The sequence below is a fragment of the Leguminivora glycinivorella genome, chromosome 12 (assembly GCF_023078275.1).
Source record: "Leguminivora glycinivorella isolate SPB_JAAS2020 chromosome 12, LegGlyc_1.1, whole genome shotgun sequence".
Taxonomy (NCBI): Eukaryota; Metazoa; Arthropoda; class Insecta; order Lepidoptera; family Tortricidae; genus Leguminivora; species Leguminivora glycinivorella.
In genome coordinates, this window is record NC_062982.1 from 9,739,823 (window position 1) to 9,753,847 (window position 14,025).

At 35.9% G+C, this 14,025-nt stretch overlaps 1 protein-coding gene across 1 annotated transcript in view; it reads right to left on the minus strand.

Moving 5' to 3' along the window:
• Nucleotides 1-9,994, minus strand: part of LOC125231982 (dual specificity protein phosphatase 22-like) — a 98,830-nt gene extending 88,836 nt beyond the window's left edge. The window contains exon 1 of the mRNA XM_048137590.1: nucleotides 9,943-9,994. Within this exon, the coding sequence (XP_047993547.1) occupies nucleotides 9,943-9,963 (21 nt within the window). The 5' untranslated portion in view covers nucleotides 9,964-9,994. The remainder of the gene's footprint in view (nucleotides 1-9,942) is intronic.
• Nucleotides 9,995-14,025: the final 4,031 nt, after the last annotated feature.

Genomic DNA, 14,025 nt, shown 5'->3' on the forward strand with positions numbered 1-14,025 from the left:
TTGCCTCGAAGAACGTGAAAACAAATACCCAATAATGGGACTGCACTGGTAAGTTGGCTACATTCCAACATGACTAAGTCAGTGGGGTAAATAATAAACTTACATCAACAATCAGTAAAGAACTATCGTTGGACCTTATATATCCATTACATACTAATATTATATATGGGGAAATTGTGGGTGTCGGTTTGGTCCATAATTGAACGGCGAAACGGAACGACGAATTAACCTGATTTTTTAAATGGAAATAGTTGAATGGATGGAGAGTGACATAGGCTACTTTTTGTATATTTCTAGCCCCCCATTTCCCTAAAATGAGGGGAGGGAGTGGAAGTTTGAATGAAACGTACCGCAATTTTCGAATTTAGCGCAAGCGAAGCCTCGGGCAAAAGCTAGTTTGTACAGCGTGCGTAACCGAATGGCACAAACGCTCACGAAACGAAACGCTCGTAGATATCTATCGCTCTTGCGGATTGGCGCAACAGAGCCAGACTACCTTTCGCGGCGTTTCGTTCTCGTTTCGCGTCGCAGAAATGCCATTCGGCTACGGGGCCAGGTCTACATATTTGCAGTGAATCTAATGATAAGTTTGTTGTATTTGAAGAAAAGTCGATAGGGCAATGACAAAATCTTCGGTTTGCGTGACTTGCGAACGCGTCAGCCGCGGCGCGGCACGGCGCCTCACGAACCTCAGAATTAATTCATTGGAGCTCTTTATACGACCTTTGGAATTCTTCCACCCGCTCAATTTGTTGCATGATTGTACAGAATGCCTACCCTGGTTCGTTAATATGGTAATGGTGGTTTGAAAAGTTAAAAAGAACATTTATCATAACTAGATAAAGTAGCTACTTACCTAATAACTAGCGTGCTTTAGATATTTTCTAATATTAGGATAGTTGACATAAAGTTAATAGTATTACAAATGGAACAGTAGGTACCTATATACTATATAGGTACCTCAAACCTAATTTACATCGACTTATTTAGGTAATCATTATTGATAATCAACCTATTTGAACTTCACTTACACTAACAAACTTATTAGAGGACTAAAAAGCGTGCTCTAAATTAAAAGAAAAATTTAGTTAGAAAACCATAACAATCAATCTGGCGGCTTATTTCAACTAATCTAATCATTTTCCATATTCTAGAGTGCTAAATGTATCCTCTGAGCACGCATAAAATATTTCGATTAAGTAGTTGAAATTACTTGCCATAGTCGAGATTGCCAGATCGCCCCCAATTTACTTTTTAAATACCTAAAGCTCAAAATGATGCCTTGATGACATTTCTACAATTCACTGTAAAGTGTAAATGTGGCCACCAACGAAGTAAGATAAACATGGAAGCCACCTTTAAGAACATTACCGTTCAAATTCTTGGCACCGTTTAGCACACATACACAATTACGCCTACATTTACACAAGACAATACGTTTACAGGCCCTGTAATCAAAACTGGTAAACAAAACAATAGTCATCTCTTTTATACTAATGCACACAGATAAGTGTAGCTGAAATGATAATGTCACTAACTACCAATCAGCGATTTTATTCGGCTAATAACCTTCTTGCTGTACGTACTGGCAGCTAAGAATTCGCGGTTCATATTTGACTAAAATTTGACACGAAAAGGGATGGGTTTATGTCATACATTAAAGAACCAAGCAAACATAATTTTAATTTTATGCATATTAAAAAATAACCACATAATTAATTTGTTGTTATGAAGTAACAGCCTACATATGAAAATATTAATTATGTCGTACACGTATTCCGCTATAATAAGTATTTTTATGGCTAGATAAATTCAATTTATATCTGTATATCAATGTATAGTTACGTTCAGGTTGTTGTCAGTTGCCATCTATTGTTAACAGGTGTTAAACGCAGGCTTTCATTATATAAATTTTACCTTTTTAGGGCTAGTTTTTCAATCGCCAGATAAATAATATCTGTTAGATAAATGTTAGCTGTTATTGTCATTTATACGTGTGATGAAAAGGATAGTGATAACTTTATCTGGTAGATATATTTATCTGGCGACTGAAAAACCGGCCCTTAAATATGTAATTACTTAGATGTCGCCACCGAAAGATAATAACATAGAACACTACTTTCAAACAAAATGTCAGCCGAAAAGTGGTTCCAAAATCATAATACGCCGTACTGACACCGGACCACAGGTCAAGTCTATTTCTATTCTACAACCTTCTAAATTAACACGTTCAGGGACGCTTAGTGACGTCATCTGTCATAGACCAAAGGAAACAAATGACTACGCGTATGCTATACCATACGTGTCCACGAATGTGTTCAGATTGGCCATTTAAACCACTATGCCGGTGACACAAGGTCTGTGATCAAAATAATCGAATTCCTATGCCACTGACACGTACGTGTGTTTAAACAAGTTTACTGGCCTATGTCGGCCGCACAGCAGGCAGGCAAGCATGGTCGCGCGATAAATAATAAAACATCTGGCCGTCCCTTCTCACTATATATTTAGGGGGGACGGTCAGATGTTTTATCATTTATCGCGCGACCACACTTGCTTGGCAGATGTGTTTAAAAACTTCATATCCCTATACCGCTGGCATAGGAATAAAAAATTGACATATGCCAGTGGCATAGGAATGAGAATTTAGTAATATCTACCGGCATAGTGTAGGCATTTAAGGGATCATCCACATATTACGTCACACGTCGTCAAATTTCAGGTTTTTGGACCCCTCCCCCCCCCTATGTCACGCTTTTTTGTATCCCTTTAACAGGTATTGTCACATTTAGTATGACCCCCCCCCCTTACACTGTGACGTAATATATGGATGACGCCTAAGTAGTAAAACAGTGCCGGGAAGAAACGCTTCGAATAAAATTATTAAAAATATTGCATAACATCATCCCCATACAAAAATAGCTCGTACAAAATAAATCGAAATAATTATGAACCTCGCCAAATTACACATGAAACTTAATCCCATATTTTTCTTTGTATTTGTTGGAACGACTAGCACATGATATTACAAAACAGTACGGCATATTCTTTTTGTAAACATATATTCTAAATATGCCGTACTACAACTGTTCCGACTGTCCGCCATTAGCGCACTGACAAGCTCCGTGGCACAATATTGAGGCCCTGCCTACCGTGGCACAATATTCGTGGGGTCATTTTTGAGAGCTCTTTAGACATCTAGGTATATTAACAATCGCTGGTGGCCACCCCTAATTATAAAGACCCACCGGGGTTACGTACCGAACGATTGTTTGTTCGCAGTTCCAAAGACAACATTTCGCCGAATCCAATTCCAGCTTCCTCCGAGTAAACAGGCGTGTTTGCCGCCGGCCACTCGGGCCACAATCTACGTTTTATATGTTACCTTTTGTTCTTATTTTTTGGTATCAACAGAGAATAAAATCGTGGTGTCCCTTTCTAATGCATGGCACTATCCCTTTCGACTAATCCGCCAAAAACATTTAAATAAAATTGTAATAAATGTATGTGGTACGTAAAGGGACGACAAGTTGTACCGACCCTAATAATTGCTACGTAGCAATGCAAGCTGAACGGAGCCGGAATAGTTAGTCCGTAGTCTGAACTATTTAATTTAGGCTTTATTCCAGAATATCTTTGAAAATTATTAGCTAAACTTCTACCAGTTTCGTGTTTTGTTACAAAGATTCTTGATATGAAAGAAACTTAGTCCATTATAACTAATCGTATCTGTTTTCGCTAAATTAACCAGTGCTTTGTGTTAGACCCTTATCTAAGTAAAGGAATACCTTTGTTAGAATCGTGTAACTGGCAACCCCATTCTACTGGACGACCTTGGATATACTGACACCTATTATTCGTGTTAGAAAATTCTCGAAACAAAAAGCGAGAAAAACCGAGTCGAGGGTTCCGTACATACAAATTCAACTTATTTATTTTAATTGGGAACGTGCAATAACTGTAAGAACAGCACATGAGCCGTCAAATTTTTGGCGCGAGGCGTAAATTTTAAGAAGTTTATGCTTTCGATGTACATCAAATCAAATGTACATCCTCCTATGCACATCAAAACGTACGGGAATGGTAGATGGTAGCATTGGTATTTGGTAGCACTTGGTTTTATGTCAATATGCAAGTTTATGTTTCCGATTTGGGTCACGAGATGGTAGACCCTAAAACGTGCACGACCCCTATACCAATTTTTTTTTCGAATTTTTGCTATATCTATTAACTTGTAGTATAACCCGACTAAAGTATACTATCTCCTAAATTTTACAGTTCTAGGACAACGCGAACGTACCGTATTCATTTTGACAAACGAGAGAGTTGAGAGTGTAAAAAAATAAGTTTTTACGGCCGAAAGTTAGGCCTATCAAAAATTCTATTCTATCTTTCTTTCGCGTATCGTAAAAGTTTTCTTCTTCACAGTTTTAAGAGGCAGTTAGTTTGAACCCTAAAAACCATTATTATATACAATTATGAAGCATTACCTACATAGTGTCCGCAGTGACGATTGCTTTTTCCACGAAGCTTTATAATTAATGGTTAGGTTCAAGATAGCGATAATAATTACTTTTTCCCCTCACCAGCTCGGAAACACGTGTTTTGTCCTTTAATACCAGCGGGTAAAAACGCATTTTATCCACTAGTGGGTAAAGTAATTTGACCTTGAATAAATTCAAATTAACTGCTTTAAAATTAATATTGTCTTCGGTTACCGCGATAGTTACTCATGAAATAAAACTATGGAAACGGATTAAATCGCGTATAATGAATTTAAAATACATCCCGACGTTTCGAACTCTTTACAGCGTTCGTGGTCAACGGGTGACTGAGGAAAAATTAAAATGTGCAAAAGCTACCCACTTACAAGAAATATTAACGAACCATGACCACAAATAATATAGATTTCTAAGGCAGGTTCACACACTATTAATAAAGCTAGTTATACAATATTCAAAAAATTTTACCATTACTCTGTTAAAAAAAAAAAAATTAACCAATTAATCTACACAAAATTGACAAAGAAACAAACTGCAAATTAATCCGCGACGCTGCGATTTAATCCGTTTCCATAGTTTTATTTCATGCTTTAAAATTGATAAAAGTAGGTGAATCTAGTAATAAAGATGATTTACCACCTGTGGAACTACCTGGAAGCAGTGATAAACGCATCTTTGCGTTGTAGTTTCCTCGCTATAGTGAGGGGAAAAGTTTTGTGTTACACTCGGGTGCAAATGTATTTTACTTCTCGTGTGTTAAAAAACTCGCAAGTTCAGGATTCTATTCTCGCACCACTCGCTTCGCTCGTGGTTCAACTATAGAATCCTTTCACTTGCTCGTTTTTCAATTCCACACTCGGCGTTAAAATACAACTTTGCCCCCTTGTATAACAAATAACTATTTACGCCCGAAGAGGAATTAATTTCACTTACATTTTTCCATTTCTGTGACATCATGAAGTAAGTGTAGTTGTTTCTTTTTATGCTTACTTAGGACTATGAGCTCTCATTATAAGCAGTGAATGAGAAGTTTCTACCTACCTATAACTACAAGCATAATTATTACACAGCCTGGAAACCATGCTCTGCTGAGCAACTAAAGGAGTTTATTTTTATAAAAAATATATTAAAAAGGAACTCGGGACTATTTTCATACATGCTACAACCAAGGATTATTTATATAGGATTTACAGTCTCACCTCATCGTACCTCATTTTTTTAGCGCCACCTATTAAATACTACACTGATATATGATGTCTACAAATCTATTTATTTTCAAAATGTGTATTGTGGTATTATATATGATATTAAAATAAAGAAGCATGTCATTTGTTCCTATAAAAACTAAAAACACACAAAAATATTTCGGGAAAATATGACTTTGGCCACTTCCAGGCTGCGAAACAGCGCCATCTAGTTTGAAGCCTAAAAGGCCCTAACATTTCAGGGGGACACTTTTTTCTATGGGTTTTGTCTGTCCCGTATTATATGGTCCTTGGTTTGGGCCTTGGTTACTCGTCAGTTTAGATTCTATAAGCATTTCAGATGGAATTTTAATTATACGTAACAACTTGAGAAGAATGATGAAACTGTGAAATTAATTTCAAAAGATAAAATCATATTTTGGATACCACAATATCCAAAATATAATAACGAGATTCCTTTTCAATCACAAAATTCTAATAAACCGTCCGGGTATGAAAGATGCTGAAAAATGTATATCTAACGTCAAATATTCCGGGTTTCAATAGATGTCATCTTGAAACCCCGGATGAATGGTTGGTATTCTAAACAGCGCAGAATGGACTTGTGAAAAGAGGCAGTCCCACGCTCAAATACCTGGCGAGCATTCAAAATGGGAAATAAAAGTACGAAAAGACAGTATTTAGCCATAAAATTTTATCTTTTGTTGGATTGAACATATAATTATTTAGTTGATTTATCATATCAAAGATTCAATTCAATCTTAAAGTTAAAAGCACAATTTTGCTTAGGAGGAATGAAAGTTGCACTTTCTTATCCCTTCTTCCTGTGTGGCATGCTAAGCACTTACATTAACTGTATAAAAATATAGTTAAAAAATATATAGTTAAGCAACCCTTCGCGACGACATTTTTATATACTTAATTATTTATTTAATAATTTATTTTATTTTCTGGGTAAAGGCCTCCTCCAGTTTTTGCCATGCCTCTCGATCTTGGGCTAAATCATCTTTAGGTCATCCGCCCAACGCTTGAGTGGGCGACGTGGGCGTCCTGAGTGTCTGTCACCACTTCCTGGTCCTAGGACGAAAAGTATATGTTACGTAAATTATTTCCACGTTGGACTTTAAGACTTGAAATTTTGCTATTTACAAGTTTTTCACTAAAAATACTCGACTTTATGAAAATAAGAGCCGCATCGTTTTATTGTCCCGAGTTCCAGATTCTCATGTTTAAGACTGAGTGTGGGGATAATTGAATTATTTTCTTATAATATATTTCTTTAAATATTTAAATATCTATAATGTTATTTTTATGTGAACTCCACTCTACCTAGACACGACAAAATGAAAGAATAATAAACCTAGAATGCTATCAAGTTTACAAACACTTTGTAAAACAAAAACTGTGAAGTGTTGTAACTAGAACTCCTATAGTCAAATTAAATAAATGATGCAAGGAACTCGGTAGAACGGTTTCCGCACAGAACTTTTTCATCATATGCTAATGTTGTTACACCGGGGGAATAATAAGTGAAAGTTCACACATTATATCGATCGATATTGTTGCGAAGCCGCGAAAAATAACGTTATGTCATTTGCCACCGGCGGCTTATGATATGAGTTATTGCTTTTAGGCCCATTGCCAAATTTACGAGTTGCCAATACCGTAAATACGACGTCGTTGTTATCATGAATTGGAAAATGTGGGTTTTAATGGACGAACACAAAAACGTAATGAACTTGGATGGAAAACCTTTAATGAAAACTGTTTATGATGATTGGAATACCTCTCAACCCACCTAAATGTGTACCTATAGGTTTTGGCACAAGCTTTTATCGCAGACTGTACCTTTCTCGTCTACTGCTCTCCGAGACGTTTCTAAAAAACCCTTGCTCGATGGGATACGACGTTTCATAACAGAGTTAATTCCTATGACCACCTTTCTGCTCCATCATCAGATCAGCTCCATGATACTATAATATAGCATTTTCACGTGATTTACATATGTGTGCAAAATGTCAGCTCAATCGAAAACCGGGAAGTGGGTCAAATTTAGCTTCTACGTTTTGACCCAAACTATCATACTAACAAGGCAAGTTGAATAAAAGCTTGTAAAAACAAGCATTGGCGAATTAGTTGGCATTGGCACTGATCCACTGAAATATACAGGTATCTAATCTAATATATCCATCCGCGCTGGGCCCAAAGTATGTAGGTTACTTACATTACATATCATAGACCGAGTGATATAGAGCTCACCCGTTATGCGTGGATATAGAATGTGTATGTGTACCTTTATGCGGTAATAGAATCTGAAATATTTATAAAGCTACTCAAGTAGGGTGGAGTGGTAATGTGGATAGAAAATCAAGATATACATACATACCTATAAAAGGGCGTTATCAATATATCAGTGATTTCAAGGAAATAAATGACACTATTTACAAATGAAAGGAAAATCATTTACCTACTCGTATTTGAATTAAATCTTTCAGATTAAACTATTCTCTAATTCCCCCAATATTTACATACCACATCTAAGACAGTCATCACCAGCATAAGTGATGATTTCTGTACCTTGTCGCTTTAAATCGTTTGACAATTTCGTATGACATTTCAAACAAGGCGTTAATGTAACAAGGTATAGAAATCATCACATATTTATGCCGGTGACTGTACAGAATAATAATAGAGTTCCTCACAAGGCCACACAATTTTCTTCCCAACTTTATCTCCAAATCTTCAAATTCAATTTGTGAGAAATGATGAAATGTGAAAGTGGTCTGCGCAAATTAGTAAGAACTCTGTAGTAATTTAGACGCAGAAACAATTGGTGATTGAGTAATTTTGCAAATGCTATCGTATTTATATTATCGTATTTAATGGGCTTAATAACTTTTTTAATAATTTAAACGGTTTTTTTCTGTATAAAGCAGGTCTCAAATGTGTTGACCTGATTGAATTCAGTTTAATACCTACATATTTCTCAATATTATTGGTTAGGAGTATAATACTTACGTAAAACATGGCAGGAAAATGACGAAAATATTCCTTGTGTGGAGATTGGCTGCATATTTTCCAATTAATAGTACCTACCTTCATTGATATAATAAAATAATGATTTTATTAAAATATAACCTACATCATAATATAAAATGAAATACACTATTCAATCATTAAGTTAAATACATATATATATATATATTTATGTGTGTATATATATATATATATATATATATATACATCTATCGCTTTGCACTAATAAAAATAAAGAGTAGGTAGTTGATAGAAATACATCATTTCTAGGTATTACTTTTATGGTTACACAATAAAGTTGCAAGCAAGTAAAAACGTTGTAACCTAAACCAAATTACTTACAAAAGTCGGGTAATTCTAAAACTAGAATCTGACATGAAGGAATTATGAGTGATTTTCGAAATTACCTGAATACACATTATCCATACCAATATTATAAATGGGAAATTGTGTGTGTCTGTTTGTTTGTCCGTCTTTCACGGCAAAACGGAGCGACGAATTGACGTGATTTTTTAAGTGGAGATAGTTGAAGGGACGGAGAGTGACATAGGCTACTTTTTCTCTTTCTATCGCTAGCGAAGCTGCGGGCAAAAGCTAGTAGATCATAAAGTAAATAGGTAATCAATCAGTAATCTTTATTGTGTATATAGACTTATGCAGGTATTGTAGGTTAAAAGTATTTAGTAAGTGGAAGTACTAAGTAGAAAATTTCCATAGAGTATGATTGGTTTGAGTATAGTATAGGTATGAAGAGTAGATACCTATACTATACTCAAACCAATCGTAATCGTAAATTTGTATGAAATCATTTTGCATACATAATAGTACATTACGATACAAGTGCGTAGAAAAGAATTTCCTTTTCGCACGTGTATCGTACGACGTTTTTCAGTACAGAAGTTTCGACCTGGCATATGATGAACCACTTCTCGCACTAGTGCGTAAAAAAAACACCATCTGTACTGAAAAATAGAATATGACATACTCAAAGCGTTCCCTTTCTTCGAATAAAATTGTAGGTAGGTCAGGATAATGCAATATCTACGAAATCCGGCTACGAGGTGCTACGCGCGAGCTACGACTGCGGCTGCTACGGACGCCGGCTACGAATTCCCGCGTTACGTAACCCCATCCTCTCAAAACTTTACAAATAAACAAACGTCAAAAACAATCGAATAACTTGGGAATGGAAAACTCACCTTATTCATTCCATTTCCCATCTTCGTTGCAACAAACTCCTAATTAACCAACAAATTTATTGTCATAACAACAATAACAACACTCAACGTTTAATAAACTTTAATAAAAACGACATTTTAAAATGTCAATTTGTAAACCGTCACTATGGCTACATTGTTGACGCGCACATCACAGGTTATGAACGTCAGCGCACGTGGGCATACTGGCCAGTTGGCGGCTAGGGCTGTGCAAGTATCGATCTGCGGCGTGTTCGAGGAGCCGATACGTGCGGCGCGGAGGGCTGGCGACGCGCCACTGACGGTGCCGGCGTCACTGCGTCTATTAGCCCGCTAGGGGCGCGCTATCGACGAAATACTTGCAGTGTGTTTAAAGTTTCGTGAGAAGAAATGAGACGTGATTATAAGTTTAGTTTTGAATATATTTAATTTACATGAAGTATAAAGTAAAGTTACCTAGTACTTTTATGAAATCCGTTAGAAATACATACTATGATTACTATGAACGTTGATATAGTTCCTATGTATAGTTAGGAATTTATTAGAATTTTGAAACATGCGTGCGTCTTTAGATTTTTTTTAATTGTCATGATAGTGGAACTAGCTGTGACTTATTATTACAAAAAAAAATAGAATGAGGATTCGGGTTAAAATAAGAGTCTAAATAAAAACCTGACCTAAAAAAGAAAGAATCATTTCAAAAATTTTAAACATAAATATTTAATAAAATACCAGCTGAAATAAAAACATTGCCTAATAGGTACAAGTACAAAAAGACATTGTATCAAATATTAATTGACAACTGCTTCTACAGTATAAATGATTATTTATTGCATATTTTTTAAATGTTAACTGACTTATTATATTCTTAATTATGTCTTGTATGTATTCTTTCTTCATTCAATGCCAATGTTAATTTCAGTTATGCTAGTGACATTTCATTAAATCTTTATACCTATTCGTTGTCAAATATACATTTTGTAAATCTAATTAGACATAATTAAACAGCTGCAATTATTTTTAAATGACTGAATGATCATAATATCACTGACATCCTGTTTTCACACGTCTACCTAGACTACAAATACAAATAATTTATTATGAATAACAACAAATACTGAACTACTGAATATATTAAGGACACACTATTGTAATCCAAGATGTTTTTTAACCATATGTTGATTGTGAATAAACGATTTCATTCATTCATTCAAAGTCGGTTAAAATTATCGATTAGAAAATGGGCAGCTCTAGCGTGCCTAGTGCGATAGCTGCAGGGAGCTTTTCAGGCTGTTTAGCCGTCCTGACGTAACACGCGCGCAAAATCTACTAAGGTTTTCATAATAGTACATTATTACAAAGGCCAGGACAAAGGGGGTTGCCGGCCGAAGACATATAGACGGATAGGTCTGAGGCGGGCAACCCCATTTCCCGCCGAGGTATGTATGGTGGTTTTCTCAAACATGGTATGAAATAAATAAAGTCTACTGAAAATAGTAACTTTGGATGGCTGTATCTCCTAAACGGTGCGTCGTAGCGCAAAAATAATCGAATTTTCGTTCCCCTTTGATACCCCGTATACGCTTAAAAAAAAAAAAGTTAAAAAAAATTCTGTATGAAAACGCACCCAAAATCAAATATTGTCTAGGGCCCGTACCAGTTGCAGTCGGCACGTCTATAAAGCCCCTTATAGTTTTTTTTTTTTTTTTTTTTTTTTTTTTTTTTTTTTTTTTTTTTTTTTAATTGGCTAAATACCTGGATGTTATGTCACAATTATCTGTGTTTGGAAATTAAAAAAGAAGACTGCCGGCCTTGGCCTGCAAGGTTTGTATGAAATTCCATTATCTATCAATCGTCCTAGCCGCACCTGCAACGTCATACTTCGCTGCCAATTATAAGGCACATAACATATAACATCAATATTTCATACCATGTTTGAGAAAAAAATCATAAACTTTGGAGGGAAAAAATTTAAAAATATCGATTAGAATCAGAGCGGCTCTAGTATATTCGTTTCGATATCGCGCTGCAGGGAGCTTCAGGCTTTTCTATAAGTGTGAGCTATGTATATAGGAAATTATAAAAATTGGGGATATTAAGTATAAACTTCAACTGGGTAGCCCGAGCATGTCTGGTGCGACAGCTGCAGAGAGCTTTACTACTGTGGCTTTACACTGTTTAATAGTCCTGGCATAACACGCTCGCAAATCTACTAACATTTCCATAAAAGCTCATATAAAAAAAATTAAGGGATATTATTAAAATTGGAGATTATTATCGATTAGAAGCTGAGCGGCTCTAGTGTGCTCCATAGCGAGCTGCAGGAGTTATAAGCCGTATTACAGCCGTCTTGACGCACGCCCGCCGAATCTACTAACTTTTGCATAAGTGTTGCTCTATACATATAAAGCCTGATCAGATTTTTTTTTTTTTAATTATAAATGGGCTTACTCTTGACCACAGACTAGCCAAAGGTTGCGGAATTTCATTGGAACTATTTTCTTCAAACTATTCTGAACTATCACCGCATACCATCAGAATAACAGCGCCCTCCTGACAATAATCATATCGTCACTACTTTGAAAAAACCTTGTATCTTCGTCTGTCAATGAAAAGAAAATTGTAGTAAGTATGTATGGAATGCATATAGACTTACTGCGTTTTAACTTTGAGGAGAAGCATGAGATACGAGATTTTTCAAAGTAGTGACGTTATATTTCTGGCCAGGCTTTAGAAACTTTGAATATAGAAAATTCATGGTTAAAATTAAATAAATAAATAAATAAATAAATATTGGGGACACCTTACACAGATCGACTTAGCCCCAAATTAAGCAAAGATAAAACTAAGCGACGATATAAATAAATAGATAAATACATACTTCTATACATAGAAAACATCCATGACTCAGGAACAAATATCTGTTGTGTATCTTACCGGGATTCGAACCCAGGACGGTGGCTTAGCAGGCAGAGTCACTACCGACTGAGCCAGACCGGTCGTCAACCATCGTCATTATTCGGTTTCTTCATGTTACACCGTGTATATTCACACACTCCAGGACCTTAATTCATCATCAAAAGGAGCTATCGAAGGCGTAAGGAACGCTATCAAGGGTTCCCTAATTTTAAAAGGCAATTGCAACGACCCTTTTCACGCCGTCGTGGAACGGGCTATTTGCAAGTAAAATATGTTCGCTTCGCCGCTTTTATTCGTTTTCGGGCGAAATACGGGCGCAGATGCGTAATCGACCTCTTGTAGGTTTGAAGCCACATTTTAACCTAATAAACATGTAGAACTAGAAATAAACTAATATAAAAGGTAAAACGCCTAAGGCGGCATAATTTATATGTCTATCCATAAGTACTTAATATTATAAATGGGAAAGTGTGTGTGTCTGTTTGTTTGTCCGTCCTTCACGGCAAAACGGAGCGACGAATTGTCGTGATTTTTTAAGTGGAGATAGTTGAAGGGATGGAGAGTGACATAGGCTACTTTTTGTCTCTTTCCAACGGAAGCGAAGCCGCGGGCAAAAGCTAGTTAAACTATAAACGCAAATATACTTATTGACGCAAATGTCGAGTTTTAGAAAAATAAACCCCAGATACCTTCCTTACGCCCGTCGTTTTCTAATTCTTTTCTTCTTCTGTTTAATATGTGTTTGAACTTTTTATTAAAATTATATGAATAAGTACTTAAGAACATGAACGTTTGATTTGCTAAAGTATGATATTTCGGTCTCCGCAAGAAGTTATTTGCGTTATGTACCTGTAATTAGGGACTACTCCGACTACTCCATCTATAGCTATCTACTCCTAAATGTCCGTTATATATTATTTTAGAATACTTGATCCTAAACAGATCCTCTAATCATCACCAAGTAAAAACTACTACTATACTTTCTACTATAAGGAACTTTCCAATCTATTCGGATCCCTTGAGGCTGACTCAGCAGTCTTGCGAAAGCTAAATCCCAACACTACCCAAATAGCTTTCCGAGGAGATAGGTTTTGTTCAATTTAAAAAGACTACATAAATATTGTGGGGAGTTTTATTCTGTTAAAAACACAGGTCTTTTAATACTAT